The sequence below is a fragment of the Pelodiscus sinensis genome, chromosome 14, assembly GCF_052426305.1.
Source record: "Pelodiscus sinensis isolate ZL-2025 chromosome 14, ASM5242630v1, whole genome shotgun sequence".
NCBI lineage: Eukaryota > Metazoa > Chordata > Testudines > Trionychidae > Pelodiscus > Pelodiscus sinensis.
The window spans coordinates 31,242,868-31,269,665 of NC_143065.1; the positions used below are offsets into that span (position 1 = coordinate 31,242,868).

At 48.3% G+C, this 26,798-nt stretch overlaps 1 protein-coding gene across 3 annotated transcripts in view; it reads left to right on the plus strand.

Annotated features, from left to right (window-relative positions):
* The window catches only part of NTRK3 (neurotrophic receptor tyrosine kinase 3), a 390,761-nt gene that overhangs the window by 97,031 nt on the left and 266,932 nt on the right, over positions 1-26,798 (plus strand). For all 3 annotated transcript variants that reach the window (XM_075897044.2, XM_075897046.2, XM_075897048.2), the window contains exon 4: positions 22,645-22,713. In XM_075897044.2, the coding sequence (XP_075753159.1) occupies positions 22,645-22,713 (69 nt within the window). The remainder of the gene's footprint in view (positions 1-22,644; positions 22,714-26,798) is intronic.

Genomic DNA, 26,798 nt, shown 5'->3' on the forward strand with positions numbered 1-26,798 from the left:
CCAGTAATGAATTTCCAACTGCTGTGATACTCCTCAGTATCTCTAAGTCCATCTTCAACACACCACACAAGCATCTTCACCTGCCCTGCTAAGGTGGGCCGGGGAGTGTTAGCCCTGTGTTACAGGTGGGGAATAGAGCTGCAGAGATGTGAAGTGATTGCCCAAGGCTACAGTGTCAGAGCAAGGATCGGAGTTGGAGACCTCGTGCCTCTTAGACTCGTGCTCTCTGCTGCAGGCCTAGCTGCTTCTTCTGGAATCCAAACCTGCCAGAGAACTGATGTCTGTTACAGTAGTACAGGGAGGCTTGTAGTGCATCATGTGGTTAATGCACTACAAAGGGACTTGAGAATATGGATGCTGATCCTGTCTTTGTCACAGACTTCCTGTGTGCAATTTGGTGTGTGGTAGATCTCCCAGTGTCTCCATCTCTAGCAGATAGGGATCAAAGCACTTCATTCTCGGCTCTCATTAGGCTGTAGCTTTCTGGAGCTAACCATGTGCAGCACTTTGAACAATGAGGCCATAAAGCTGGTCGGGACCTCTAGGCACTATAATGAGATTAAATATAATGACAGCAGTGTAAAGAATGTGTCCTGTTCTGCTCAGGTCCTTGCATCTGTCTGTCACCGTGGTGTTGGAACTCTTCAGAAACTTGTTTCTCTCAAACCATCTTGCTCTGAAGTGTGTTGACACCTTGAACCACCACTTACAGTTACATCACACGGGGATGGTGTCTGTTCCCTACTCCCATGGGCATTTCTGGTTTCATGCTGTGTGCCATTTTGATAACAGATCAGTCATCTCACTGGCAAATGGACGAAACTGGGAGCTGCTTTGCTGGAATATCTGCTTCCCAGTTCCCTCTTTAAAAAAGTCCTTTGCATTGATTGCAGCGTCATTTGAAATTAGCCTTGCCACCAGTTCTAGTGCCAGCTTTCACCTCTGACAAACCTGATTCCAAGCAAAATCTCTCTGAACATGTTAATTCTTGGACTAGGGCAGTTTCATCATCTTCTCTTAGCCTCATGAAGCTGTGTTGTGATGCGACCTATGTCAGGTCGTGAGGCTTGATGGAGCACATTTACCCCGCTGTTAGAATCAAGACACCTATCTCCACCATGCTGACATAGTGTTTCTGAGCCACAGGCATGTTTAGTTTAATCCTGTCAGTTTAGTTTAATCCTCATCTCCCAAGCAAAAATATATGGAACGTCCTGATTCCTGAAGAGCTTGATATGGAGGTTCATGGGTGATAGGGACCAGAATTCACTTCTACACTTCTGCAGCCATCTTGGAATAAGAATTTCAGAGCTAGCCTCTGGTAGCCCATTGGAGGCAAAAGCATTTTGCATCGCTCTGTAGACAACACCATGTTAATCAGTTGTGATGGGAGTCATAGCCAACCTTCCAGTGCCAGTGGGAGGCACTCTAGGGGGCTTGAAATTAAGAGGACTGGCCTCCAAGGGGAACCTGAAGGCACCTAAAAAGTGGGTGGAAGGAAGATCCGTCGCTGTAGGAACATAATAAATGCTGACGGATTTCACAAGTGATCTCACCTGGGGTTTACAAGGATGCCGCTTTGGTCACAAGAAGACAATGGGGTGGGTAGAATGTAGAGACAGTAAACATAATTGCTGTGAAAGAGACCCTTTCCAAAACTATGCTGTTTGAGGAATAAGACCTGATAGACCGTGAATGAGGGGGCATTAATTCAGACCTTATATGTGACTGTGCCAAAATTTAATATGCTATAACTTATTCTCTGGCACATTATATTGGAATTATAAAATTTTATTATAAAATTCTAGAGTTTTTTCCACCAACCCCTCCCCCTCTCTGTTTATGTATGTTAAGTGGTGGATTGTACAGGATAAAGGAGAGTGTGTGACATGCTTTATGAGTCCATCTGTGTGAGCTCCATGGTGGGATTATGACATCACGAGGAGCTCTGGCTAGACTTGTTTTTGCATTGTCTTTCTAGTTATATAGGCAATATATATACATGTGAGAACATGGGATAAGTTGTGGTGGGAGACCTGATCCTGTGGACATGACAGGCCAAATATAGCATGCCAAGCCTTTTAATCCACTGTCCTACCCACAGTCCCCACCCCCCTTTCCAGGAACTTGGGCATGGAGCAGTTCCATGCTGCTCAAAGCAGCTGGCTGCTCCATGTGGCTCTCTGTGCTGGGTGAGAGAGGCTTTGTGCGCTGCTCTTGTCCCCAGCAAAATCTCTCAGCTCCCATTGGCTGCTTTGAGCAGTCTGGGGCTGCTGACAGACAGGGAGCCAGCTGGGTTGCTGGCTAAGAGCTGCCTAGGTAGGCGCCTCCATCCCATCCACTTCTATACCTCAACTCCCTGCCCCAGGTCACCAACCAATCCCTCTGCATCCTCCCCCGCCCCAGATCACAACTCTATCCCAGACCCTGTACTAGGGATATTAAATATAGTTCAATCAACTAATCGACTACTCGATGGAGCAGGCTTATGCATATTGGATAGTCGACTAACCGACTAGTCACTTACATCCCTACCCTGTTACCCCCTCCAGTACCCCTCTCCCAGGCCAGATCCTCTCCTGCACCCATACCCCTCCTGGATCCTGCACTTCATCCCCTGCCCTAGGTCATAGAATCATAGAACACTAGAACTGGAAGGGACCTTGAGAAGTCGAGTCCAGTCCCCTGCCCTCATGGCAGGACCCAGTATTGTCTAGACTATCCCTGATAGATGTCTATCTAAGCTGCTCTTAAATCTCTGGAGATTCCACAACCTCCCTAGGCAACTTATTCCTGGTCACAACCTCCTCCTTCACCCAAACTCCTTCTTAGTCCCCACACCCTCTCCTGGACTCCGGTTCCCTACTCTGAGCTCCTTTCTGCACCCAAACGCCATCCCCAGATGCTGCACCCCCTCCATAGAAAAGTGAGGCCCTTCACTACTTACCAAAATCTAGGAGTAGAACCCCCCCCATCAAAAATTATTGCCCATTCCTGCACTAGAGCCTCCCTCAATCAGGAACATAAGCATGTGGTGAAGTGGGCGTGTGCAGGTTTACACTGGAACTGCAGTGCACCGGCATACTGTTCTTCCAGGTACTTCACACTCTGAATCCACTTACACCCAGTGAGTGGCATGTTTCTTCTCATCTGTGGGCTGGGAGTCTGGTGCTGGAGTCCCTTACCTGCAGCCTGTCACCTCTCCTTGCACCCCTGGTAGGGCTAGTGCCAGCCATTCAGCACCAAGGCCAGAGCATGGAGCAGAGCCCGGCCGCCTCCCATCAGAAAAGCCTTTCTGAACTGGTCCCCTCCATAGTCACCTGCCTTCTTTCCTCTCCCAGGTCCCTCTTCCCCGTGCTCCCGCTGCTGGCACAGGAACACTGTTCTGTGATCAGAGCAGCACAGCTGAACTCTCAGCTGCTCACATCTGGCTTGAAGGTGCCTGTTTCTCTTGCTGGTTTCTAGCAACCAGATTTTGGGGGGCAGGAGGAAGCACTCCCCATAGCTCTAGAGTGTATGTCACTCCAGAGAAGGAGGGGAGATGGCTTTCTTTTTAACTCCTCTATGGGGCTGCCAGCCTGCCTGAATTATTCTCCTCCTACCCCTACGGTATTGCCTTGTCCCCACAAGAGCTATCTCTCTCCAAAGTTGTGTCTGTAATAAAAAGAAACAAATAATTCTCTCCCACATCAGCTGATCTCCCAGTGCTAGTTCCATCTGTCAACTGAAATGGAATGGTCTCCCAGCCTGAGAATCACAGCTGGCTACACATGTGCCCAACATTCCAGCAAAAATAAACGTATCACCCGGCCCTCCACCCACCCCTTCCCGTCCTCCCCGTGCCACAGCAACAGGCTCTGCAGACTGGACGGCCTCTCAGGAATCAGATGCCACAGAATTGGAATGGATCAGGAATGCAGGGCAGAGGTGTCTCTAAAGCTTCAGTTCCCCAAGGCTCTAGCCAATTCTCTCCATGTTTGTTTGCTGCCAAGCAGCACTGCCCTACCCTGCATGACTGCTGCTAACCATGGGCTTCAGCTGCTGTGGCCTTATGTCAGCTGTCTTGTTGCCCCACACGTTCCTTTGAGGTGGTGGTTCCAAAGAGACTCCGCAGTTAGGGATGAGGCAGCTTCCTCCTTGCTGTTGTATTTGTCTGGGCAGTGGAGTGTTTCTTTTGCCTTTTTGTGGAGGAGTAGTCTGAGTGCATCAGTCTTTGCAAAGTAAGTTAGATTGCTGCTTTCGAATCTGTTTGTGGCTGCAGGGGATGCTTTGCTCCCTGCCTGCCTCCTTTCCCCCCCCCCCGCTCCCCCAGAGGAACACCTTAGCCTCGCCTGAGATCCATGCTTGCTTCCCTCCAGTGCCCCATTGCCAGAGACACCCAACACCTTTCCCCAGATGGTTGTGTGTGCTGGTTTCCACTGGCATAGCTTTTTCCTACCAGTGTTACTAAAGCAACACGCACGTAAAGCAAGGGTACCTGCAGTGAGATGTGCACTGATTGTACGCAGCATGGTCTGTGAGGGTATGTCTAGACTACATGGCTCCGTCGACGGAGCCACGTAGATTAGTGTACTCGAAAAAGGGAAATGAAGAGGTGATTTAAATAATCGCCACTTCATTTACATCAAAATGGCTGCCTCGCTGTGCCGATCAGCTGTTTGGCGGCACAGCGCGGTAGTCTAAACGCTCCGCGGTCGACAAGGGAAGCCCTTGTTGACCGCCCCGGTAAACCTTGTTCCACGAGGCATAACAGAGTGGTCGACAAGGGCGTCCCTTGTCGACCGCAGAGTGTCCAGACTACCACGCTGCTCCACCAAACAGCTAATCGGCACAGCGCGGCAACCATTTTGATGTAAATGAAGCAGTGATTATTGAAATCGCCGCTTCATAGAATCATAGAACTGGAAGAGACCTCAGAAGGTCATCAAGTCCAGCCCCCTGCTCTAGGCAGGACCAATCCCAACTAAATCAACCTGGCCAGGGCTTTGTCAAGCTGAGACTTAAACACCTCTAGGGATGGAGACTCCACTACCCTAGGTAACCCATTCCAGTGCTTCACTACCCTCCTAGTGAAATAGTTTTTCCTAATATCCAACCTGGACCTCTCCCAGCACAACTTGAGACCATTGCTCCTTGTTCTGCCATCTGTCACTACTGAGAACAGCCTCTCTCCATCCTCTTTGGAACCTCCCTTCAGGAAGTTGAAGGCTGCTCTCAAATCCCCCCTCACTCTTCGCTTCATTTCCCTATGTCTAGAAACCTAATCTACATGGCTCCATCGACGGAGCCATGTAGTCTAGACGTACCCTGGAGCTGGGTGCTCCCCCTCTAGCCAGTCAAAGCGCTGCTATGGTTCAGTTGGCACACCCTGCAAATATTAAGAACACAAGGGCAGTTAGCAAAACTACTGTCTCACGGGAGGCCGTCTTCATTATGACAATCTTGCGGCCCACTGAGATGAAGGAGGGCCACTCATGCGACCCACTCTCTAGCCTAGGTTGCCCATTGCTGCTCTATACCAACCACCAACCCTATATAAGCTGCTTCAGCACAGGCACTCATCTCTCACCCAATGTGCCCTGCCTACCTCCTGCTGCAGGCTGCTCAGCCTTCTTGGCCACCTGTCTCTTGCCGGGTCTATCTGTGATGTCCCCTTTGCCTTTGGAGGTTGCACTGGAAGCAGGTGTCTCAATTTCCCTCTGTTCTGATGTGGGGGTGTAAGTGCCATGAGGTAACGGCAGCATTTCCTTTTTATTAGTTGGTGGAAACACAGATCTCTTGGCAGCAGCCTGGCTTCATCAGCCCATGAAGATCCTTTCCCTCTTAACTGTAATTTAGTAAAGTGTCAAGCCACAGAAATTGTAACAATCAACAGCAGCCCACTTTTAAAAAAATGCTACAAAAGCTGTTTTATCCCAGGGCTGTGGCAAATTTCTTTGACCTCTCTTCTCTCTTGGTGGAAGGTCTTTCTCTCTCTCTGAGCCCACTGGTACCAGGGTCTTTGGGACCTGGCTGGGCAGGGACAGGTGAGCAGGGGAAGTAGGAGGGAGAAATGAGTGTTTGGTGGGCTTTGAGCCTGGTGGGAGGGAGAACAGCACTGCTGATAGGTCTGACTGCCAAGGCAGGGCATGCTGGAGAAATTTGGAGCATAGATGCCGCCACTGCTCTGTCTTTGAATCAACATTCAGGAGGACAGGGAGCACTGAGATAGAGACACAGATGTGGGATGGGGGGAAAACAACGGTGGGAGGAAAGTGAGAGTGAGGAACAGAAAATGCGGGAGGTGGAAAGGAAGGAGGTGCTGAACGAAGAGAAAATGGGGGTGCTGGAAGGGAAGATTGGGAGAATGATGGGAATGGGGAGGAGCAAAAAGAAATCACCAGGCAGGAGGAGAAGAGGTGTCTGGGAAGAATGGATTTGCAGGGCTCGCCAAGTGGAGGAGAACCTTGCTCACCAGCCGTGCTACTGCACACTGGGCTAAAATCTACTCCCCACGGGCGAGTAGATTACGTTAATTGTCGAGCCCTGGATATGAGGGCCGAGGGATAGGGGAGGGAGAGAACCATAGCTGCGGTAGCAGTGGGACGTGTGGACTCCATGAAAGTGGAGCAGGGGCGAGAGGTGCAGGGAGCTGTGCCTCTAAATTAACCAGCACCAGCCTTTTGGATTTGGATGTAATATTAAAATGTGCCTAATTATTCTTGGATGAGTTTTGTGATGCTGATGATATTAATTATTCTTAAAGGTCAACAGCACTCACTCGAATCCCCTTCTGTTCTATCATGTAATCAGTTAATTAATTGGAAACTATTTAGCAGTGCCTGCCAAGTTCTTTGTCTGCATCGTGTTGTGTTGTTTTGTTACTGCTGATTTTTCCTCCTTCCTGCCTGCTGCTTTCTTCCAAGTCCAGAGAAACTGTAGAGTTGCCCCCTCCCATCTGGCCACTGGCACCGAGCCCTCGAGAGGGAGAATACGTTGGGATGGGGTTTTTAACCAGCTTACGTGAGCACAGCTGTTTGGTACCATAGGGGCTGCTTGGCAGTTTGCTGGCATTTTGGGGTTTCACCCATCAGCCTTCTATGCATGTAGCAAACTGGAGGTAGAGGGGGGTTGGACTACGGCTCTGAGGACAGAAAAGGCAGCTCAGTTACTGGGCTAGGAAAGTCTGCTTCGTGCTCCATGTTCACCATAGATCTCACACAACAGTGGTTGTAGTTAATTGTGTAACACTCCCTTTCCCCTCCGCATGCTCTCCTGAAGAGCTAACTGTGCAGCAGGGCTCTCACATGTGTCTGGTTACTGCTTCATAAATAGGTCCCTACCAAATTCATTTTGGTGAATTTCATGGTCATAAGATTTTAAATACCATAAATTTCATGATTTCAGAGATTTACATCTGAAGTTTCATGGTGTTGTATCTGTAGGAGTCCTCCTGACCCAAAAAAGGAGTGTGGAGGGGGGTTGCCAGGCTATTGTGGGGGTGGGTGGGTGTCATGGCACTGCTACCCTTACTTCTACGCTGCTGCTGCTGGTGGTGCTGCCTTCAGAGCTGAGCAGCTGGAGAGCGGCGGCAGCTGGCCAGGAGCCCAGCTATGAAGGCAGAACCACCACCAGCAGCAGTGCAGAAGTAAGTATGGCCTGGTATGGTATTTCTATTGTCATTTCTGCACCACTGCCTGCAGAGCTGGGCCCTCAGTAAGCAGCCGCCACTATCTGGCCGCCCAGCTCTGAAGACAGCACAGACGTAAGGGTGGAAATACCACAATGTACCCTGAAATAACCTTGTGATCCCCTGCAACTCCCTTTTGGGTCAGGACTAAGGATGTTAAAAATCGTGTATTAGGATAACCATGTAACCGCTGAAAATCTCAGCAATTACAGTTACCCACGCTGTGTAAAAGGAAGTTTTTCTTCACACAGCGCAGTCAACCTGTGGAACTCCTTGCCTGAGGAGGTTAAGAAGGCTAGGACTACAACAGGTTTAAAAAAGAGCTAGATAAATTAAAGGAGGTTAAGTCCATTAATGGCTATTAGCCAGGATGGTAAGGAATGGTGTCCCTAGCCTCTGTTTGTCAGAGGGTGGAGATGGATGGCAGGAGAGAGATGGCTTGATCATTACCTGTTCAGTTCACTCCCTCTGGGGCACCTGGCATTGGCCACTGTTGGGAGACAGGATAATGGGCTGATGGACCTTTGGTCTGACCCCGTATGGCTTTTCTTATGTGGGCTCTGCAGGTGCGGGGCCACCAGCCCTTGCCTGCCTGGCTCCCAGGGAGCTGCTCAGTGTAGCTGGCATCATTAACTGATAAGCATCAGGGTATTGATTAAATGGCTAATTGGTCATACTCCACCATGTCTAGTCAAGGACCTCCAGTTTGAGAAATGCTGGTTTCCCCTGTGAAATCTGTATAGTAGTAGGGATGTGAAAGGTTAACCTGTTAACTGGTAGGAGCTGGAGGATCTCCTCGTCCACTGTGGGCAGGAAGCTGCTCTAGCCCCATAGGATCCACTGCAGGTAGGGGTTGCTCTTGTCCATGGTAGGGGGGCTGCTCCAACTCAGCCCCCTTTTAATTGGTTAACCAAATAAATGGTATTTTACATCTCTGTATAGTATTGGGCAAAAGCACATAAAAGACCAGAGATCATGGTGGGAGACCAGATTTCACAGTCTGAGAGGTGTTTTTCATGCCATGAATTTGGTACAGTCCTATCCCTAAAGGTGATTTACTGATCCAGTGCCTGTCACTGTTTCTATACCCAGCGCATGGGAGCTGTAGTTAAGCACCTTGGGTCCTTATTGAATGTTTCTGTGAATGTGTTGTGGGTTCTGGCTTCTCCACATGCTCTGTGGGGTTGGCAGGAGGAGCCCTTGCACTGATTCCCTTCTGTGGTGCTCTCTGTATCTTCTCCTGTATTTTCAGCATGGCTTCCATTGGGGAATGTCCTGCCTCCTGCCAGGCTTGCTGGAAATCTGGGCTGGGGATACAGGGGATGGGTCTTCATTCGCTGTTTGCTCCTATCTGGGGGAAGCAAGCCAGCTGAAGCAAGCAAGCACAATAAGCCCAGGAGATGCCAGCTGGCATCTCCTAGCCTCAGTGGGCACAAATGCTGTTTCTGTGCACTGCAGCAGGGAAAAGCCCAACGTGCGGTTGTATTCCATATCTGATGGGTGTCCAGGTAGCTCCATGTGGGGTGGGCAAAGGGCACTCGGGGGAGGATCTCCATGGTAGGCTGGAAGGGAGGGCAAGACTCCTTTCACTGCAGGCTGGCTAGTTGCACGAAGAACTAGAGAGCTTCTGAGTGTTGTTGGCCTTCACCCTGTTGGAGAGCTGGCAGGCTCAGGAAATGCCATTGCAGGGACAAGCCAGCTTCTTAATATTGGCTTGAATCCTCTGAGTCCAGCTGTCCTTGGAGGAGAACAGTGCAAACAGCCCCCCAGTCAATGAGTGATGGTCATAACAGAAACCCTGGCCTGTAAATGACCCCACATCATGCGACAGTTTGGATCCAACCTTTGTGACCTCTCCCCATCTCTGCAGCATGCTGAACCAAAGCCCTGAGTACCGCTGACCCTTTGGGCATGATCCCATGGCTAAGTAAAGCTGGGTGCAGCTGAGAGATGCCTTGGAAGAAAGAAGGTGTGAATGAGGGACCACGTGGGAGGGCTCTGTGGACCGGCAAGTGCATTGGGATCCGTAGGGGTGAAAGTGCGAGCAGCACGCATGTTGTTATTCTCCTTTGCAGGGGGAGGAAAGGCGTGTGGCAGATGAGCTCTTAGTGCCTAGCTTCAGGGTGCCACCAGTGTGTATGCACATTGCTGGCAGTGTCCCCTTGTGCAGCACTGGCAGGGGAAATGCCCTCACGCCTCCTACCATGTCTCTCTCTCTTGCTTCATGGTTGTGGTTTGGTTTCATGCTGTTGTTGGGAAAACTCCCCTTCTCCTTCCACCAAACTTCCCCCTCAGATTCTGCTGCAGGAGCAGCTAGTGGGTGTGGGAGCCGGGCTGCTAGCAAGTGCAAACTGTAGGCAGCTGCAGTGATGTCTCTGGTCCCCTGCCCAGAAACAGGCATGGGCTGGCTATGTGGGTCCCCAGGGCTGGAATGGGGATGTGCTGTGATGCGGGTCAGTGGGCAATGGCTCCACCAGTCTGGGGTGAAAATTTCCCCTGCAGGATCTAGGGATGTTACATTTTGATTAATTAACTAATCAAATAATTGATGGGATTTCCGTCGACTATCTGATTAGTCGATAAGCACGTGCGCGGTACTCCACCTTTGAAATGTACAAGAGACCCAGTGGGGACTCTTATACATTTCAAAGTTGCAACGCCGCCGCTGCACCCCTGCCCCCTCCCATGGAGCTGGAGCTGGGGGGAACTGGCTTTTAAGCTGGCTCCCCCCAGCACCCACTCTTCCTCCCCCTTACTGCCTCTTTGTGATAGAGGCAGCAAGGGGGTGAGGGGAAGCGACTAGTCAACTAGTGTATTGACTATCCAATCAGCTTTTACGTATTGGATAGTCGACTAATCGATTATTCGCTTACATCCCTCGCAGGATCAAACCTTGGCCTCCGTCCTGGTGTTTCTGGGATTGTTGGGTATGCGAGCTCTGGCTCTTGCCCTGGGATTTGATGTGCTGGGATCAGGAAGTGAAGCCAGTTTTGGATGCCCCATGTTCTAAGGCAGCATTGGGCAGTCTCCCAAAGAGGGCCAAGCTCTCATCCTCTTCAGAGATGGCAGCATTTGGGGAGACGCTAGAGCACGGAACTGCCTTGTTTGCTCTTTCAGATGTTTGTGGTGAAAGCTGGAGGAGTGCAGGCAGAGAGTGCGGCAGGGGGACCGGCTGGCGGCTATGGAACACTGGCCTTGTCAGTCGAACACTGAGCCCTGTTCTGCTAACTCATCCACTTTGCCTGTGTGTGTGAGGGGGCGAGAGGCCTGCATGCATTTGGCATTGCCGGGTGCTTTGGTAGGCTCTTTCTCAGCTGTGGCCTGTGGGGGGGTTGCGCTGAGCTATCAGAGATTTCAATTTAGGCTAATATTTGCAGAACCCGATTCGTGCGGCGGGCCTGTGCTGCCGCTGCTGTGGGGACTTGTAGGGGTAATTTTAGCACGTTCATTAAGGAAGGACAGTACTTTGTCCCTTAATGAGCAAAGCTGCTTACTAAACAGGAAATAAGGTGGGGGAGGAGAAAGGAGATGGGGTGGGGGGGGGGAGCAGGAGCACAAGAGCGCAGCACTGTTTTTAGAGGTCATTGCATCTGCCTGAGAGAGATGAACAAGATGAAAAGTAATTTTCCCATGCCGTAGAGTGCGGGTTGTCCAAGGGGTTTGTATTGGACTAGATGGGCTGTCCCAGATGGGGACAAGTGGGACACCTGGGAGGGGGGAGGAAGGGAAATGACTCTTTGCTCTGTCTTGGAAGGGCAATTCCTGTGTCATCAAGCCAGATGATGATACAGGACATTTTGTCAAGTGGCTGAAAATAGATCAGATGTAGAAGAGTTGGCCTGAAAGAATAGTGGGCCAGTGCATTTGCCCCTCCAGTAACTTAGTGGGTGCTTTTTGGTGGCACACATTTTTCACTGGTCCCCCATGTCTCTCTCCTCTGGGTGCCTTGTTTGTGTGTCACATTTGCGGCACGTGAAGACAGGGCAATGTCAGAGCTGATCATACACCTCTCCTTCCTGTTAGCTTCAGCGTCCAGCTCACACTTGCTGGTCAACACAAGGGAGTCAAGATAGTCGAGAGATCTTCAGCTCTGGGCTTTATTGCTGCCCTTGTGAAGACAATGTGTCCTCAGAAGCCTGGATGCGACAGAGGGATGCCTGTTGCATGGCAACAAACCCTGGGGAATGAGGCATAAGGGATCCCTGATGCATTTGGCATTGCTTGGTGCTTTGGGAAACTCTGTCTCAGCTTTGGCCTGAGGGGGATTTGTGCTGAGCTATCTGAGATTTCTGTTTAGTCTAATATTTGCAGAGGACGTATGCAGGAAAGTCAAACTGAGACATTAAGTGAGGTGGGCATGGGAGGACCAATGGGTACATGTCCATCCTTCCTTTGAGTAAATCTTCACCTCAAACCCAAAGCAAGTTTGGCTCCCGACTGCTCCGAAGAGCAGATATGAGACTCATGAATCTGTGGCATTCGCTGTCAGTTGCAGTGGGTTAGACTCATGTTCAGCAGCAATGCTCAAAGGTTGAATTGCCTGGAGAAATGAAACAGTGGCATGCCTGCCAGGCCGTGGTCCATACCCTTCCCCTGGGTTGTGTCCAGATGTTCATGCAAGGGCCTGAGCATGACTGAAGTGGGGGCTAGTTATGTAGGAATGTCAGGGAGAATCTCCCAGGCTCCCTCTGTCTGGTTGGCTTTTGTTTTTGTGGAGGTGGTGGCCTTCTACTACTGGCTAGCAGAGGGCCTGGAGAGGGCTAGTTAGGGAGTCTGTCCCCTGCCCTCTTTGGTGTTTAGATTGGGGAGGGGAGGGCGGAGTCAGTGGGGAAGGCAGCCTGGGTAGTATATTGGGGAATGTGTCTTAATGGACAGTGCTCACTGGGCCTCTGTCAAAGAAGTCATGCACCTGACAAACCTGGTGCAATCGGGAGTATGCGTTTCACCTCTAATTTATGCCAGGCATTCGTGTGCGCTCTCTCAGCACCTCTGTGCAGCTAATCCTCCGGATCAGGATTTTCGGAGCTGGCAGTGTGTTATTAAAATGTGTTTGAAAAAAGTCTTCCATGCAAAAAGGAATAAAGGGCAACTAGGGAAGGGGGAGCTCATCGGGAGAAGGAGGGCGGAAGAGTCCATCCCCAACAGCAGCGTCTTTTTGCCACCAGTTGGACTGAATCACAATAATATAGTCTGCAGTTTAATTACAGAGGTTCTTGTTTGTTTGTGTCATTAATCAGGCATCTGGCTTAATTTAGCTGAATAAAAATGGCTTTTACTAGTGGAGTCCTTTTTGCTGCTGCTTAATTGAGGGAAATACAAACATGCCATTTCCTTTTCGACTAAAGTCCAGTCGTTCTGAATTTCAGGAGCCAACCGCTCCCCAAGAATGGGAGTGACAAGCCCATTCACCAGATGCACCTGGGTAGCCCCATTTATCTGCTGGATAAGATGACTCAGATCACCTTCCCTTTCCCTTCTGCATTTCTTCACCAAGGTTTCCTAGCCAGAGGCAAATTGCTTCAGCTATGAACCATTTATTCACAGAAATGCAGCCCCCTCCGAGGACATGGATCCTGTCTAATAATGCACATCAACACTTGAGGAGGGATGAAGTGACGTATCCCATACAGTTGAGGGAGAGGATGCTGAACATAATAAGCCAAGCTAAAATTGGGTCTGGACACTAACTCCTGAAAAAAAAGCATGATATTTATAATCACAAGTCATCAAGAATGCTATGTCTCATCTCAAAGACAGACACTCAGGAGCACAGCAGCTCGTTTCTATAAGAGGTCACAAAAGAGTTCTAAATCTGTCCTTTCAGCGTTCAACCCATTCACAGTGCTCTTTTGACTTGTAGTCTAGAAAGGTGGGCTACTTGATCGTTATGGACCACCCCGCCTTCCAAGTCCCATTTGACCATAAGGCTATGTCTACACTACAGGGTTTTTGCACAAAAACCTGCAGAGTGTCCTCACCTCAAGCGCATTTTTGCACAAGAAAATTTACTGTAAAATGGCAGAATAGAGGGCTTTTTGTGGTGTAGGTATACCTCTTTCTACTAGCAATAACTCCTTTTTGCACTACAGCTCTTGTGCAAAAAGGTGTGTGTGAACGCTCCACAGGGGTTTCTTGCTTAAAAAGAGCCTATCAGAAAAAGCACAGGTGCTCTGATGGCCATTCTGTGAATGGCCAACAAAACTCTCTTGTGCAAGACCATCCGTGCGGTGTGGATGCTTTCCTGCACAAAAGCACATCGCTTTTGCGATGAGCTTTTGAGGTGTGGATGTGCTTTTGCACAAGGAGTTTTTGTAGAAGATCTCTTCTGAAATAGCTTCTTGCACAAAAAGCCTGCAATGTAGACATAGCCGAAGAATACAGGGAAAGAACATGCTATCTACATCAAGGGGAGGAGAGTGTTTGGAAGGATTTCCCATGGAAAGTGGGTTTAGGAGGGTCTTGTGGGATATGAGAAGCGGGCAGGAGTGAAGTTTGGACTGCCTGAAGTGGACATCGTAGGTAACATTAGCTGTTGTTAAGGTTGCTCAATGCTTCCCTTTATATGATCCTATTTTCAGTTGCTTACAACTTTGTGAAATTTTAACCATTTGAGCCGGCACTTTTTCATGCAGGCAGTCTGCCTCAGGCTGAGTATTTTTTGGAATGCATCTGCTAAAACAGTTCAGCTGTTCCCACGAACAAAATTAGGGAAAACACATTGCTTTATTTGTGCAAAGAATTCTGTTTTCTTTGCAGTGCTCTACTGCCTCATACTTGGGAGCAGGGAATTGAAATTTGGCAGGCCCGGGGGCCTTTGTGTGGGATGTGCCTTTTGCTGTCCCCATGAAAACCTGCTCAAATTTGGCTCAATTATAAGCCTTTGAAAAATCAGTTTGTACGTGCTCAGTATAGATTTGTTGGATTTCAGCAAGTACTATAGTTTCCTTGTGTACACTCACCTCTGTAGCCTGGAATGGAACCCCAGATTCCAGAGTCTCCCCACTCCTCTGTTGTCATAGAGAAAACCCACCAGCACAGCGTCTTGTGCTGCTCCACACAAAGGACGACAATCCACAACTGCTGTTGGTTACTCTTTGAGCTTAAGTGATAGAGGTCTGTGCTGTAGACCTAGAAGTTCCAGCTTCATTGGTAATTTAGCAGGGGTGTCTATATGGTGCCGTGTGACAGAATTTCAGTTTTTTGTTTTGACTTTAAAAATACTGCAAACCCTAGGAAAACACGTACAACCCTCCCATCCTCCAAAAACCCAAAAGCAAACCAAACAAGGCTGCAAAGTTGAACGCTGTGGTTAGGAATGATCAGGGTTAAGGTTGTTTGTGGCTAGGCCTAGGTCCTGTGGATAAAGTAATGTGTGATCATGTAACTAAAGACTGTATCGTAATCAAGGAGGCCAAGTGAAGGTTACACCGGCAATACTGGCATTTCCTATTTTTTGGGCGCTCACTGCCAGAGTGCACGAGGTACTTTAGTATCTAGCAGTGAGCCTCAGTTGACCTGACTGATGTACTCTCACTCACGTTGTCATAATGTGTAACTAACAGGTGTTGTGTAAGGTATCACGTGTGAGCTGATAAAACACTGGTTGTTAATATTTTGCATGGTGTATGTATGGGTGATAGGTGAAATGTTTGGTGGTGGAAATGCATGCTCAGGTGTTTTGTGAGGTAAAGGTTTAAGTCAACCCACACTGGACAAAGGAATGTGGGCCCACCTACTTCATTTAGTCTACCGTGTACATTGAGCAAAGAGGCAATGAAAGAAAAAAGTAAAAATAACGAGTAGTCCTGTGGCACCTTAGAGACTGACCAAAATACATAGAATCATGAGCTTTTGTGGGTAAAGCCCACTTCATCAGATGAATTGGAGGTAAATGGTAAACAAAACAAAAGGTAAACAAAGCCATTAATCTAGTAGCCAGTTGAGGAGAGAACCACTTATCTGAGTGGGGAGAGGAGACTAAAGATGAACATGGCCTTCGCTCACGGGTGGACCCAGGAAGGCTTCCTGACTTTGAAAACAAAGGTAAAACTTTGAGGACATAAGCAGAGAGAAAAAGCCATTTGCTTTGAGCTCTGTATTGAATCCTGGCTAAGGACTGGCCGTTCATGCTGAAAGAACAACAGCAGTGATCAAATCACTGTGAACAAGAGGCTCTAGTTTATGTTAGGATTTACTTTTAGGGTACGTCTAAACTGCAACACTATTTTGAAATAACTAGCGATATTCTGAAATAACTTAGTCCACGTGTACACAGCAGGCAGTTATTTCGAAATAGTGTCAAAATACTGTCAAGTTGGAGGACTTCTTAATCCGACTCCTGTAACCCTCATTGTACGAGGAATAAGGGAAGTCGGAGGGAGAGTGCTCTGTTTCGAAATGAGTGCTGTGTAGACGTCCCCATTTCAAAATAAGCTACGCAATTGATGTAGCTCAGTTTGCGTAGCTAATTTCGAGTTAAGCCCTGCCGTGTAGACACACCCTTAGTTGGAAGTGTATTTACTTAGGGTGCGTCTACACAGCACCCTTCTGTTGGAATAAGCTATGCAATTTGTGCTATGCAAATTGCGTAGCTTATTCCAAGTCTAAATCGAAAGAACTTATTTTGAAATTTGGCGCTGTCTACACGGCGCCAAAGTTCAAAATGAGGCACTATTCCAACAAATCCTTTAACCCTCGTGGAACGAGGGTTACAGGGACGCCGGAATAGTGCGCCTGCTATTTCGAGAAATAGCAGGTGCTTTTAATGATGTGGCACTGCTATTTCAGGATACTTCTGGTATCTATGCATATGCTTTGTTTGTAGCCATGTCTGTCTCCATTCCGCCTACTTGGCATCACTTGAATGTCTGTGGTTTGTTCATAAACGTAACCTTGTTTTATTTCACAACCACCTCAGTGCACTGTTTCAGGGAAGAGTAAAATCTTCACCTGAGGTAACAAGCTGGCACTGCGGACTGTCTCGCCAAAGGAGCAGAAAATTCAATGAAATTTGATGAGGGCTACAGTAAGAGGGGCTGCACACTGCAGGGGAGATGTTCTCGGGTAGATCTGAAACTAGGGAGGTGGTGATGTCACCCTGAAAAGAGCTACCAGACTGGTGGAAGCGAGGGTGAACCATTGTGCTGCTTTTGTCAGTGCTCTGAGCCAAAGCTGCCCAGTACAGAAGTGCCCAGAGTTACAGGGTGGGTGGTGACACAACCCATAACTGATCTGGGTGAACCTCAAAGCAGCACATGACTTTACAATGAATTATTTTAAATATAGTTTTTTTAAAAACCCTTCTAGGATCAGGGACCTTATGGAGCTCGGCACACTGCCGTGTGTGTGTATCTGTCTTTCTCGACCAATGCCTCTCCCATGGCAGGCCTCTTTGAGGAACTCCCCTGATAAAGGTTGTAAGTGTGTGCTTCCTGCCCAGTCGCCTGCCAGATGGCAGCCAATGACGGTGTGTCTTCTCTTCGCTTGGCTCTCTGGGAGGGGCACAGAGAATGAGTGAGGCTAAATGCCGGGCACATTCGTCGAGCAAAGCGCCGAATCCCCGCTCCACCCCTCCCTGCCCCAAATTGTAATAACACGATCGTGCTATTTTTGATTCCTTATTTGCGTGGAAAGCCCGTTGTTTTTTCTTTCCTCTTTCAGAATCCAATTTTCTCTTGACATTTCTGCCTAATGTAGCTAAACATGACCTTTGTGAAAGGACACTTCCAGCGAGATGTGCTCCCTCCTCTGCAGCTTTGTCTGCCTGGCTTCTACATCTCTCTCTAGCTCTCACCCAGCCCCTCGTCCACCCTGTCCTTTTCCACCTGTGGGGAGGGGCTGAAGTGCATTTACCAGCTAATCTTTCTGACCCTTTCCTCATCTGATGGTGGCTAACTCTTCCCTGAGGGGAGCTGCAGCCTCGTTCTCTGCCTGCAGGTTGCGCTGACTTCCTAAGACTTTCCCTCGGATGGGAAGTAGGAGCCGGGGGCTCATCTAAATGGAGACTTCGTGGGTGGCAAGCTGGGGTGTAAACCCCCAGCCCATTAGCTTGCTGTGCATTAACTGGCTGTGTGGGCCCTGCTGACGTGTCTTGAGTTTGGCAGGATGGGTTGATCTGCTGCTGCTGGGATCTGCAGTAGGTCTGAGCGCACTGTGGAGCTCTTAGCACTCAGTAGCGAGGCCCATGCGGCCCGCTAGCATGCAGCAGGCTGGACGTACACCCCAGCTCGTCACACCCTAAATCTCCGTTTAGACAAACCCAGTTGTTCCCACAGCTTTGGGATTGGAGGGATCTTTATTGCTTCATTTTGATGCTTGCAGCTTGCAGGTGCACTATATGTAATAACCACAGCTTAGATCTGCTGTCGTGTCATCTGACTTTCATCTGCTGGTACTCAGCTGCTTGACACCCCCATTACAGGACGGGGTTTATCCCCCGCCTAACTAGTGAACAACACACATTTGGGAGTGTTTGCCTTGTAAGGAGCATGCATATGGCTGGGCTTCAAAGGTAGAATTCCTGATCTAACCTCTTCAGGAGAAGTTTCCTAAGTTAGAGCATCCCCTGGGGCTGTTCTAACCTATGGCACTTAGAATCTGAGCAGCAGAAAGGTGGCTTAAGGTGACATTTGCCCTGTAACCCTCTGGGCTCTGGCTTGTGCACTACATGTCTCATCAAACAAAGCCTAGAATCAGCCCTTGATTTTCTCATGGGGGCTGGATGGCACGCTGACTTGTTATTGCAGCTTCTTTCAGGCAGGTTGGCTCAGGAGGACTAGCTAAGCAGAGACAGTGCAGGTAGGTTTCCAGGGTCTTTGTGAGGAAGCTAGTGAGGAGTTCTTCCAAGCTGGGAAAGCAAAACTTCTTCAGGGACTCCTGTATCCATAAAAGATCAGTTTGGATAGGTAGAACCCATTCCTTTAAAGGCCTCTTGCACTACACACCTGGCCTCAGTGTATATTGCTTTCTTAGTCTGAGAGGAACAGCCAAATAATTTGAAAGGCCCAAACCCTTCAAACCCTCCTTCGAATATCGAACCCATGTGGAGCCAAGCCCAGTGTCTGCTCATGATGCCGCCTTGTGTTTATCCCATTTCCCTAAGTCTGATCAAGATCCCGGTGCTCGGCCTGTAGCAAATTTGGCCACCTGTAGCTGCCTTCGTGCCGCTTTCTCCTCTTGCTCCATATTTCCTCTTTAGCTGGCTTCAGATTTAATGAGGCTCGGGATCTCTTGTTCATGTCTCTTGCTCTTGGTTGCCGCACTCAGTGGATAAGGTCACAGCATGAATGGTCTCCGCTGCCAAGGAACCATTGTCATCGCTGATAAATTGCCATGCCTGCTTGGGCGTAGGTGACCAAGGCAAGGATGATTCAGATGGGCCAGAGAAGGGGAGGGAAATTAGAGGATGAGGAAGGGGTTGACTGGCATGAGAGACAGAAATGGGTCAGTGTTTTAACGGGAGAGAGGAGCGTTCCAAGGGAGCCATGCTATTGGTGATTAGTAAGGGTGCAGAATCCCACTGCTGAGCAGGGGGAAAGAAAGTCCTGAAGCTACTCAACTCTCCAAATTCTGTTTGCTGGAAGTTCACTGCCGCTTGCAGCAATGGAGCTGGCTTCCTCCCCATGCTGCAGGCTCTCCCCCACTACCACCACTGCAAGAATGGGCTTCCAAACCAAAGATTCTCCTGACCAGATAATGCTGCCTCGGTGCATTGGGGTCCCAGATCTCAGGCTTCCCTGTGCAGGAGTGTGACTTAAAAGGCCAGACAGTGGCCTCGGGGGTTACTGAAGTTAATTGCTGAACTTTGAATTGAAGCCCGGAGTTTGCCTGTGATCCGTCCCTACGTCTTGGTTTTGCTGTAAAATGGGAGTTTGTTGGAAAGAGGAGAAGGCAGAGTTAATTAGGCTCTAATTAGGAGCAGGCTTTATGATCACTCATGCTGATGATTAATGGTTTGGAGCTTTGGCCCCTAGTTTCTGCAGCTGCAGTTTTTCACGCTCAAATTATTGCAGGTGCAAAAAATTTCAGCTGGCATGTGTGAGCTCAATATGTGTGTGTTAACGGGGCTGCCAGGTGTGGAGCTGGGAAGTGCAAAGCTGCGAGGCCGAATTCTTCTTCGAGTGCTTGCTCATGTCTAGTCCATGCACATGCCCAGTGACCAGAGATTTTTGCCTTAGTCAGATCTGTAAGGCCAGCTCTGGCCCCCGCTGGAGTCCTGTGCTCATGTGCTGGAGTATGATGCACCACCGATCCTGCAACCCTCTCTGTTCCTTCTTATCATCCAAGGCAGTTGCTGGAATTCCTTTCCTCAGGCACAGGGCTACTCCACTTTGGAAACCCCAGGGGCCACAATGATACTCGCAGCACGTACCGTGGGCCGCAGCTTAAGTGGGGTTGCATATACATGCAAATATATATGCAAATGGCAGCTTTCACACTGACGGGCATGAATACAAAGATTAAGCAAGACTACACAACACACAGGCCCCATTTGAGTCAGTTCTGATGATATTAATAAAATGCAATATTTACCCGATTTCCACTCATCTGACAGCACCTTTAATGAGCAACGACAGTCCAGGAATGTAACTACTAAAACACATATCAACAGAAGGCCATTATATTGACTCGCTGTTGTGGAGCATGTTCACAATGGAGGCCATGTTCAAAGGAGCCCACCTGCAGGCTGTGTGTTGAGCCCTGCATAAACTCAAACTGCACCACGAGCCACAAACAAATGGGCAGCCCGAGGACCACATGGTGAGTCGCCCGGCTCTAGCAACTGGCAGTGCTTATATTGGTTTTCTTTCATAGTGTCTTGCATATAGTTGTTCATAGAGATAGCATTAAGTAGTTAGTACATTAGTACTTTCATGGTCACCTTAAGCATGTCCCGGTCCCCACACTTCGAGCTATGTTGCGCTTGCCAGTCAGTGACCCCCATGCAAGTTATCTGTAATGTTTGGGGGAAATGCATGTTAAAAACAGGCACCTAGATTTTGCAGAACTTTAGTCCATACCTGTGTCCCATTATGCCACCAGCCAGCAGGGTCGAGATGACGCCAGGTTCGACAGAGCAGTGTTGCCAACAGCACATCCATGAACTCCCACCCTGCCTCCAGGGATACTCTTTGTGAGTCATCTAATATGGAATTGACATGAGGAAGCATTCGAAGACACAGCTGTCACTCATCTTCTGTAACTGCCGTTCTTTGAGATGCGTTGCTCATCTCTATTCCGTGAGTCGGAGTTGATGGCACGAAGGAACTGAGAGGGTCCAGGCCTGGGCAGTGCCTCATATACCAGCACAGGGTACAGGGTTCCCCAGAGCTGGCCCCACCGGTTCCACTAAGGCAGAAATTTCCAGCAGCCGTGTACATGTGCACCCTTAATATCCTAACTGTGGAGATTGTTTTGAGTGTGGCTTGAGGATCCGTTGAACATTTTGCCTGTTACAAAATGTAGGTTCTTTGCTTTTCCCTTTATGTTAAAATGAATTATTAAATAAAATACAACCTACTTTTCCCTCTGTGTGTGTGTCTCTCTCTTGCCCTGTCTCTCTTTCTTTTCCTCACTGTCTGCTTCTGTCCTCTCTGAGCTAGTCTTTGACCCCTCTTTGCTTTCTTGCTGGTCTCCAGGTCTTTTTTTATCCTCCTCCTCTTGTCTCTCCTTCTTTTACTTGACTCAGTAGACATGGGCACTGGTTTGTAAAATGTTCCCAGAAAGAGAAGAGGTCACGTTTCTGCAGTGGGGGTGAAGTGCTGCTAGAAAGTGGTTGCTTTTAGTTGCTACTTCAGCAGCCCCTTTCAGTGTGAATGACACAGGACCTAATGGGATCTACAGATCTACAAATCCTATTTTAAAATTTCCCTTTGATATGTTACTGTTAATGCTTTAGACAATCCAAGCTGAAATAATTATAAGGATTAGCATTAATTTCTTACCAAGCAGTTTGTTTATATTTCACTCAAATCCGGAATAAGGATGTAAATGGGTAACTGGTTGGAATGGGAACGGGCAATGGTTAACCAGTGCCCAGGAGCAGCACCCTGCCTGTGGCCCACTGTGGGTAGAGGGCTTCTCCAGTTCTGCTGGGTCCTCCATACTATGGGCCAGGGCAGGAGCTGGGGCTTTTGGGGCCAGCAGCCCCACACAGGGCCAGGAGGCAGCGTCTGGGATCCCAGGACCCTGCAGATAGTGAAACCATTCAGATCAGCTTTCCTTTCTATTTGTAGCTGGTTCCCTTTCTGGTTCTCGGGTATGGTTGCAGGGAATTGTTCTATTTGGGTATGTCTACCCTTGCAGCCTGTTTGGGAATAGGGCTGCAAATGTAGGCATTCGGAATTGCAAATCAAGCCTGGGATTTAAATATCCCATGCTTGATTTGCATCTTCCCGGCCGGGCACCATTTTTAAAATTTACAAGCCCGGAATAACTGCCCACATCTACACACGGCAGTGAAACGGGCGTTTGAAATAAAGCCTTATTTCAAACTACTTGTTATTCCTCCTGCAATGAGGTTTAACAGGTAGTTCGAAATAGGGCTTATTTTGAACGCCCGTTTCACTGCTGCGTGTAGACACGGGCAGTTATTCTGGGCTTGTAAATTTCAAAAAATGGCGCCCGGCCAGGAAGATGCAAATCAAGCGTGGGATATTTAAATCCCGGGCTTGATTTGCAATTCTGAATGCCTACATTTGCAACCCTATTTCGAAATAGACTGCAAGGGTAGACGTACCCTTTGTGTTTTTCATAGTTCAGCAGAATAGGGGCTTTTTCCACAAAAAGGAAGGGAAGTCTTCTATCCACATTCAGTTCAATTCAATTTTTTTTTTACTAAAGTTGGAGCCTTGGAGTACTTGATAGCTCCCTGTAGCTGTAAGCTGTAGAGGAAAATGATGAGCTTTGAGGATCCCAGTAGAGTTCGGTGCAGAGGGAATTATTCACCATGAATTCTTTCTCTTGTTAATTTTCAGAAACCTCTCCGGTAACCGGCTCACCACACTATCCTGGCAACTCTTCCAGACACTGAGACTTTTTGAACTGTAAGTTCCATCCTGGAGGGTTCTCCTGGGAGGTGGGAGAGGGGATGAGGATGATGAAAGGAAGAGGAATTTATAGAATTACCCTCTTCCCCCTGAAAAAAAAAGATGAATTTTGAAACCTGTGATGTAGGAATGTGAATAATTATATAAAATTCCAGAGGCCAGAGTGATTCTGGAAGAGGTTCCTAGGCATGCAATCACCAGACCAGAGCTGCTTCTCTGTTAACTTCACAGCATCTTGTGAAATTACATTTGGGGCCGATGATAAAGCCCTTGAAACTGTTAATTGCAAGGCCAGATGTTGACTGGACCTCCATATGGTCTGTATCCTGTAGGATGGGGAGAGTACTACATTCCCATTCATTTGCAGGCTGTGGTTGGTTGTATGACATAGCTGGTCCAAGTTTGGAGGGATGTGTTTCATAGGGGATGGTGGTTGTAATGGTGGGTGATTCAATGGTTCTTGAATATCCAAAGCACCTGCCCATTGCTGTTTGGAAGAGAGGCTAGTACCTCTCCTGGGTTACCTGAGGGCTGCAGCCTATTGAATTATTGATAAAACATTCTCCACGGCATATGAAGAGTAAGTGGACATGAAATCAATAGAGCACTGCCCTGGTGACCTGTTTTGTTGAGTTTTAGAAATAGTTGTTCAGTGGAATATAAAAAAAACTATGTAGGATTTATCCCAGAGGCTCCTGGGATACCCCATTCATCCTCACCTGTGATCAATACAGCTGTAAGCTAGAAGTGACTTATGAAAGAATAATGACAGTCTCTCAAGTGGGAGTAAATGTGTTATCACCGGTGTTACTGCAGCGTATTTTATTTCTGTCAAATTGTTAAATGAAAAATACTAATAGTGATATTAGAAAATAAAGAAATACCCATACAATAGGAAATCTGGCTCGCGGGGTTAAATGCTGGGTTTGGAATTCATCTCTGCTCTGATTGCAGCTCAGAAGGGTTCCAAATCCTAGCTCAGGTTACAAGTTTAAAAGAGGTGAGTGGCTTGTAGACTTGGGTTTCCATTTGTTCTCATTGCACCATCTGGCACAATACAGATTAGTGGTTGCTTGCCAAGAGAGGCCCATGAATGGAAGACTGGGGAAGGGGGGCTGCAGGTCAGGACTGAGGTGCACTGGCAGATTTGAGGGGGAGGGTCTAATGCTAGAATAACAGGCAGTGATGCAGATTAGAACTGGAGTGCTTCTGCAGAAATCTTTGGAGTCAGGAGTTGGAATGGGGTTTGCTGCAGATCCGCGTGAATACTCTCAATATTAATTTGATTTTAAATAAGTCTGTCCCCTATGGCTGTATTACATTTAGAGTTTGTCCCATCTCTACAACCTTACATCAGACTAACACCAGCAATGATGGAGGCTGAGGATCCTTCATATGGGGACAGCAAAAATAGCAAAGAGTCTTTCTTTCTTTCCCTACAAAAGGGATTTTGATGCAGTTGAGCTTGCTTCATGTTATGGCAATGGGATAACTCATGACCGACCCATAGCCTCCTCAATCCATAGACTGATGATCAGGTGAACTGTGTGAAAGAGGAGAATGGAAGTGGCCTTTTGGAGCCACTGGCAGGGTAGTTTTCTAGGAGGTACTGAGGCTTGGCTAGTGGGAAAAGTAACATGGATGAAGTTGCTGTGGATCAGAGAAGGGGAAAATGGTGCTGCCATTATTAAGAGGTATGGGGTGAGCTATCCCTTATGAATTACAACTTGATAAAGCGTCAGGCCCCTCCAGTGTTGGGAAAGTATTAACACCCTACTGGGTATCCCTCAAGCCATCAAAGTGGCTCCTAACATGGAAATAAAGCACTGCGTTTCTCTCTTTCCTGTCCGAGAATCAAGAGAAGGGGCCCACTTAGGCCTATGGGGGATGACTTCCTTTGAACTGAGTCAGAATGAACCTACACTTCAGATCACTGATCAAGAGATCATACGGCCCTATGACTGTGATGTCTTTCATCAGAAGTTTCCAGATGGGGTGCTGCTCACCAACAATTCTCCATCCAGCTGGACAGTGGCAGGCTGGTGATCAGCAGTAGGACAGGATGGAGACGTTGCTTCAGGAAGTCGGGAAGAGAGAGGGGACTCTTTCTTAGATGACTAGCGAGAGTACCAGTGTTGGCGAGAGGTGTACTTGGAGCACCTCCTCTGGGATAGGAACGTTTTTGCATAGGTTCTACAGAAATGGTGACATGGTTGAGAGAAGACTGAAGTGGGATGGGGATCAAACTACAAGGTTAAATAATTGTCAGTGCAAAAATGCTAGAGCTGAATAATTATATTGCCCACGGTGTTAAGTCTTGAAGCTCAGAGGCCAAGACCAGTACAGTGAGGAATAAATCTCCAACAGGTTGGGGGGAGGTTAATCACTGATGGGTCAGCAGAAACAAAACATTTAAAAATCCAAAGAGGCTCAGTAAGTAGAAGACATTTATGCCATGCTGTACTATAAGATGTGTCATGAACTTGGGAGGAGGATGGAATACACAGTCCACACAAGGTGACAGTGTTGTACTGGTGAAAGCTAGAGAGAAAGCTGCAGCATGTGATGTTGGATAAGAACTTGAAGGTGAGCCAAATCTCTCCTGAAGGGAAGAAAGCAATGAAAAGAGAAGATAGATGCAGAGAGACAGCAAGCGTGAGAAAGGCAGGTTGAGCCGTCTGAGCTCTGCAAGGCCTTGGGGAGGCAGGAGAAATATGACAGAAGACACAAGAACACATGTTAGCATGAGGTGCGCTATCCTCCGGAGTGATGGGAATGCAGGAAGATGAGATGGGAACAAGCTGGCCTTTTGATGGCAGCAGCTGCTGCAGCTCAAGGCCAAAGGTGGAGCGGTGGGTACCGAGAGGACATCCGAGAAGACAACACACCTCCGCTGGTAGGAGGGGGCTCCTCACTTGAACATAACATAATATGTCAACATTTCAGGAAGACGTGTCAGAGCATGTGAAGATGCCTGCAGGAGGAGTCCCTACAAGCCATAGAGCCAGAAGTAGAGGACATGGGAGGAATGTCACAGATGTGTGCCCAGGGCAGCGTAAAGAGTTCAAATGACTATTCTGAAATGTGCCAGATGAGCACGGGCTCTTTGGGATGATATATGTTCAGTGGGCTTCCTGGGGAATGCCTGGGGCATGTTCAGTGCAAATGCCACAATGCTGGTTTTGCCTTTTGATCCTGCATCTTGAACAGAGGACGTATCAACTGGCGATCCCCTGTTCCCAGGGACTGAAAGTCCAAAGGCCTGAGCTATCTAACAAAATAGTTGATCTGTCCAGCTTTCATTCTACTTCCGATCTAAAGATTAAGATGAACTTGTGAGCCCAAGGAAACCCAAGGACTGACAGGTGCCAGAGCTGGACTTGGGGTGAGCTGTTAGCATGGACGGAGGTGCTCTTCTTGTGGTTTTTGTGTGCTTTCTTTGCTATACTTTTACTTTGAGAATAAATGTGCTTACTTGGAAGGAGCTGTGTGGTGACTTACAGCAGCTGGTAACACACTGCTCAGAGCCCTTGGGGAGAGAGCAAAGCGAGGGTGTTGGCTCCAGTCAGAAGGGAATGAAATGCAGGTCCCCATCCAGGAAAGGTCACATCTAGGAGCCCTGGAAGGCTCATGGAGGCAGAAAATACAGGTGTTGTCACTCTGAAACAGGGATGAACAGCTTCTTGGGAAAGGCTTGGGAGGGGAGGCACTGTGATGTTTGGACATGAAACCGAGTGTGTTAGGGAACATCAGGCCTGCCAAAGCCTTTCACAGAGGAACACCTGAGAGGAAAGAGAGTTAAAACAGTAATACAAGGATCATGTCACATCAGAAGCTGACACGTGTGAATTTCCTAAGGAACTCCAGGCTTTAGTGGCTTTGTGTCTGCCGTTTAGACACATTGGTACCAACAGCCTCATTGCAGGAATAAATCGATTTTTGCAGCTCAGGGAGTCTTTGTCATTGGACAGAGTCAAACTTCTCCCCTAGCTGGCAGTTACCTCAGAGGGACTAGTAAGAGATCGCCTCCTATTAGCGATTTCTACACCTTCCCAAATCCTGCTGGCATGGGAATGGAGCAA